The sequence below is a fragment of the Artemia franciscana genome, chromosome 3 (genome assembly GCF_032884065.1).
Source record: "Artemia franciscana chromosome 3, ASM3288406v1, whole genome shotgun sequence".
NCBI classification, from domain to species: Eukaryota; Metazoa; Arthropoda; class Branchiopoda; order Anostraca; family Artemiidae; genus Artemia; species Artemia franciscana.
The window spans coordinates 14742998-14748997 of record NC_088865.1 but is presented as its reverse complement, the minus strand read 5'-3'; the positions used below and the strand labels follow the sequence as shown (position 1 = coordinate 14748997).

General features: G+C 34.7%; 1 protein-coding gene across 15 annotated transcripts in view; it reads right to left on the bottom strand.

The window, feature by feature from the left end:
• LOC136024922 (calsequestrin-2-like) overlaps positions 1–6000 on the bottom strand; it is a 176417-nt gene that overhangs the window by 118586 nt on the left and 51831 nt on the right. For 6 of the 15 annotated variants that reach the window (XR_010616969.1, XR_010616961.1, XR_010616971.1 and 3 more), the window contains exon 2: positions 5698–5778. The exons of 6 other annotated variants lie outside the window; for them this stretch is intronic. Coding sequence is in view for 1 of the 9 variants with exons in the window: in XM_065700502.1 (XP_065556574.1) it covers positions 5698–5757 (60 nt within the window). In the remaining 8 variants the exon portion in view is untranslated. Of the gene's footprint in view, positions 1–492; positions 592–5697; positions 5779–6000 lie in introns of all 15 variants that reach the window. 3 more of the 15 variants (XR_010616959.1, XR_010616960.1, XR_010616958.1) reach the window with 1 other exon arrangement.

Genomic DNA, 6000 nt, shown 5'->3' with positions numbered 1-6000 from the left:
AGGCATTTCAATTAGAAATAAGAGATTATGGAGCTATATTCAATACTCAATTAAATACTAGAAATAAAAATTAAAAACAATTAAATGATTCTTGGAGCAGATTCCCCTCTACCAAATTCCATGACCAAACTGCAACCAATTTGACCGATCTAGTTACAATTAGAATATTATTAAACAAGGCAATAAGTATTATTGCTTTTTCATTCAGGGTAATTATATTCACTGTATATCTACATTCTTATTCTTCAATGATAGCATTTCTCCTATTTGCATATTTAGAGGATGTATTCATTTCCACTTTTGAAAGTTTTAAAACAAGAGAATCTAATCTTTAACTGATATATCGTAGGAAATAAAAACACCTTAAATATCAGGGGGAAAAATTGACCTTAGCAAATAGGGCACCCCCCCCCCCCCCAACGACGCCACTGGTTCTGCTTTCTCTTGCAATATTATAACCAAAACAAATAGTAAAAAAAATACTTCACTCACCTCTAGCACTACTTGAGCTCTGATTCGGACTGATTGCACAAAATGAACTCTCTCTTCTTTTATGATGTATGAGTCGACATTCTCTAAAAAATCTTCGACCTAAAATATATAACTAAATTAAGTCATGATTGTAACGTGCTTTTTATTTGGAGTTAAAAGGGCATGAATGTCACACAGAATTGTGACAATTATGTCACACACACACACATGCACAGGCACACGCACACGAAAAGGTTAAATGATATGTATTTCATGATGACGAAAGACAAGCCGAGGTAAAACGAACCAAACAAATTGAAAATGATAGTGATAATTATTAGGTTTTGCATTTCGACATGGATAAGGTCATCAATGCCTACAATACCTTTTAAAATAAAAACTTGGACTAGGTATATCGTTGGAAAAAAAATACGTTTTTGTCCCACTACCTGAACAATTAAAAGAGACGAAGGTTCTTCGACATACCCTCTATAATGACAAAAGACAAGCCGAGGCAAAAGCAAAAATTTTTGTCCCGCCACCTGAACAATTAAAAGAAACAAAGATTCGGCGATATGTCGTTCAAAGACAAAAGATAAGCCAAGGCAAAAGTTAAAGGTCCAATGAAAAAAACGATATTTCTAATTTAAGATCCATTTGGACGTCATGATATCAAGAAAAGGCTCATATTGTCTGCGTTTATATATATATATATATATATATATATATATATATATATATATATATATATATATATATATATATATATATATATATATATATATATATATATATATATATATATATATATATATATATATATATATATATATATATATATATATATATATATATATATATATATATATATATATATATATAGTCATCAGCATATGCAATGTAAGACAGATTTCGAGATAATGAAACAAACGAGCAGGAAAGAGAATTAAGGGCAGTAGCTAAACAAGAATTGAATAAATAAGGAGAAATAATTCCTCCTTGTCTAATTCCTCTACCCACTTGAATTAATTTGGACTGAGATGAAGACGAACTCGGACAGATACGGATCTTTAAACCAGAATACCAAGAGCGAAGGACTCGTATGACAGCTAGGGGCAATCCAGCATGGATTAAAGTGAGCAGAGCGGATGCATGAGAAATGTTATCAAAGGCCCCTTTGATATCAATCAAGAGGGCGTATAGCGGTTGACCAGAGATTCTCGCTTCTTCAATAACTTTGCTGAAAGATGCATGGGCATGGTCACATCCCAAACCTCTCTTGAAACCAACTTGATTAGAACCAGTGTCAAGAATTTCAAGAAGATCCTTCAAACACAACTCAAACACTTTCCCAATCATAGAACCCCTAGTAATTGGCCTCCAGGAACTACAAGATGACAAGTCTTTTTTCCCGCTCTTAGGAATAGGCGTAACTATGCCAATATAGAATGACGATGGTACTAAACCAGTAGTAAGTAAAAGGTTGAAAAATGCCAGCAGAGTAACAAGAAAAGAAGAAGGAGCAAGTTTGAGGTGATTAGCAAATAAGCCATCATGATCCTTAGCCGACTGCGCCTTTAACGTTTTGATTGCTCCACGTAACATATCCTCAGAAATCCTGTAATCAGTTGAAAAATTCTTCAACCTTTCATCTAATTGCAACACAACACTGTTAGAATCGTACGAAGTCGACAACTTAGAAAAATATTTTTCCCACTCTTTTAGCGATGGTGTGAAATTAGTATCAGGCATGTTAATCCGCCTATTGCCTCGGAGAACATTCCGAAGGAGATTCTTGTCCTTGTCGTTATCAATGTTTGAAGAAGCTTCTTCTATGACCAGGTTATTATGACGACGGAGCTCTGCTTGGAATTCAGCCTTTCTCTTTTTCATTAGCAAAAAAACTGGATGCGAGTCTCTTGGCTTACCGAGGGCCCGCCATTCCCAATACGCTTGTTTAGCCGCCTTATTAGAATTTACCAAAAAAGGATTGAGGCTCCAAAAAGGTTTCTGCGCGCCCAATCTTATCCTATTAGTAGGAAATGATGATAATAATAATAATAAAAAAAAACTCACGGCCAAAAATTTTGGAATCTTATGGTAAATCGAGAGGCTATTTTACAATTCTCTACATCTTCTAAAAGTAGTTTTATTACTACTTTTAAAAATTAGAGCGTGACCTCTAAAAAAAAACAAAAAAAAAACGCAAATTTGTTCGGCCTTTTCATGTTAGAGCTTTCAATGAAGCCAAAGTAATTTTCAAACGGTTCCTGGTAATCCTGGTAACGAACTGTAGTAAGGAGCGACCCGGCTCAATAGTAACCAAAACCCTAAAAATGGAATTTTGATACCAATAGCTACATCAAAAGAATTGCATTTTAATGCTGATTTTAAATATACAAGTTTCATCAAGTTTAGTCTTACTCATCAAAAGTTACGAGCCTGAGAAAATTTGACTTATTTTAGAAAGTAGGGGGAAACACCCCTGATTTTAATATTGACTTAATGAACTTTGTTTCTGCTAATCAGAATAGACTGGACAATAACACTTCGAAGTTTTCAGAATCACATATATGTCATATCTCATGGATTATATCCTGTATGTCTTGTATCATCCAGAATAACTGATACGTCATATTCACTGATTGATAATATTTTTTCACCTGAAAGTGCTGCTAGTACATATGTCATTCCTGATGATTCAGCAAAATAAAAGGATGACATTTTTGACAAAAAAGCCTCTTCAATAGGCTAATTCCCCCTCCCCCCGAAGTAGTTACCCATGAAGTTGGTACTACAGTCATTTATATACAACACTGACTGACGTTTCTTTCACTAGCACTGTATCCATTTCAAACAGCTAAGTAAAAAACTAAGAAACAGATCTCAGAAAACACTCAAATTTTCTACCAAGACAAAAGGAGGAACCAACAAAAGACATGACCCCCCCCCCATACAAAAGTGCTGCAACAAGAATGTTACAAATCAGCAAGAACTAACAAAACCTATTGGTCCAACGTTGCTGTCGATATTAAAAGACCTGCATCATGGAATGATGCTCAAAAACCCTATCAGATACTTGGAGAATATAGAGGGAGGAAGAAGCAAACTAAGATTCCTTTGCTTCAGGCTAAAGCTGGGAAAATACTCACAAGCAGTGAGGACCGTATCGAAAGATGGCGAGTACATTTCTAAGAGCTAATGTGGCCAAGAGGTACTAATAACCAAAATCAACCACCTACAGCTGCCCAGAACCAACCCGACTAACAGTCGTGTGAAAGTGTATGTACAGACCTACTCTCCAAGAATGTAGTAACCAAGGCGATTGAAGTACTGAAAATCAATAAAAACCTAAAAACAGATGGTATTTCTGTCGAGCTACAAAAAGCTCTTCCCAAGTCGGTGGCGGATGAGCTTCATAGTTTGATCACCAAAGCTTGGGACCATGATTAAATCCCTGATAAGTGGAAGACCTCCACAATTACCCTATCTTTTAAAAAGGTGAATAAACGGATTGTGAAAACTACCAAAGCATATCTCTTATTTCTATTACTGCCCAGCTGTTCGCATTCATACTTTCAAACTAGTTTAGAGCTGTAAAAAACAGCCCAACGCGATCCAACCATGCAGGATTCAGGTCAGACATGGGCTACAATGACCACATCTTTGGCCTGCAACATATCCTTAAACACCCGTTAACACACTAGCAGGAAACAATCAAAATCTTCATATACTTCATCAATACCTTTGATTTGGTTCAATATTCAATATTATCAACATCAATATTATCAGCAAACTCTTCTTCAGCACTTGTAGAAATTGCAAGCACGTTATCAAACAGGCAGTCAATCAAACTTGCTGTGTCTAGTTTTGTTAATTCCAATGTTTAACTATGAGTTTTTTCTTGTAGTCACCTCTTAGTATTACTGAGTGCCTCTTTATTTTGGCAATAGTGCTTGTATCTGGGATCCAGGAGACAAGCAAGAACAACTTCTCTGGTTGTGCGTTCTTGAAATCACCATATGCTTCGAACATTTCTACACCAGAGGTATTGACAGGAAGTGGTAACAAATGTACTTTGACTTACTTGAACTCACCTCAGCTGCTCTTTTAAACCTGGTCAAGCCTAAGCTGTTGACTCCATTCCCCAAAGACTTGATAAGCAAAAATTACCCGAGGAAAACTGGTGCCATCTTTTGAATATTCATCAGTTATCATTTGAACCACGGTCTTGAACATGAAAATGCGGTTTTTAGATAACAATTGATTATATTATAATATCTTTTTTTGTTAATTACACAAAGCACTATATGTAATAAATTCCTTTAAAAAAGTCATTAAACAGCTCTCTGTGATGTTCAATCGCCCTGTTAGCTGCAGAAAAAAAGATGCTTTCAATATGGCATATCATGGCTGCAGCTACTTTTCTGGCTTGTCAAGCCATTAGATTTTCCTTGTTGTTCAAGCCACGGAACCGTGAGCTTCCTTCATAAGGTTTCTAGACAAGACGATTCTAATGAAGTACTTTGTGTAAGAATCCGGCAATATTCTTAGGAGTTTTGGGCTATCATTTTTATTACTTTTTTTTTCTCACTTCTGATAAAAGAGTGTGCTTGCTGAGGGTGTATCATTTAAAAAAATTAGAAGCCATGAAAGATTTTTTTTTTCCTGGCAAAAAACAGGACAATTGTAAAAGAAAATTCTACATAATTTTATCATACGTCATAAATTCAAAGAAATTTGAAGTCAGAGGGGATTGGGCTAAATTTAGCCCCTATCTGTGACCTAAAGCAAATCAAAGCCCATTTCTCGTCAATAAATAAAACAAGTGTTAATTCAATTTATGTGCCCCAAAGTAAATTATATTTTTTTAAACTTGAATTACTTTACGTTAAGAAAATTTCTACCTATTGGTTTTCAAAAAAAGAGGAGAGGTATAGCCTTTTTAAGTCTAGGAAAACCAAAATCTTAAAATTGTTTATTAAAAGCAGAAAAAATCAAAAACAAAAATCTTAACTGGTTCTCTAGTTACAGGGCAATTCTAAAACAGTAATTATCCCCGATATTTCCTAGGGAGCAATTTATTTTACCTTATATTACCAATTTTACTGACTGGGTTTTTATTTTACATTAGCTTTACAACAGCACTACAGGCAAGGAAAAAAACAACAACAAACAAACAAGAAATACACAAAACTGGCAAGCTTGGGAAAGTAATACCCTTACCACTTCATTTCCAGAAAATGAACCAATGCTCATAGGAGATGTACTTTTAACAATTGACATCGGTGAGTCTTCCTGTGATTCCTGAAAAATAGATGGTGTTAGTTTCATACGGGGCAGGCTCCAGTTTTCATTTAAGTGTTTTTGTGTGTGTGAAATGTACAATTCTATAATAATTACTACATTGAAAGATTTTTTTTATGCTAATTCCAAATATATAAAAAAAAATTATAATAATTTTATGTATCAATATTTACAATCCTGATAAATTTGCCTTATTTTTGAAAAAGGAAGGGGGTATATTCC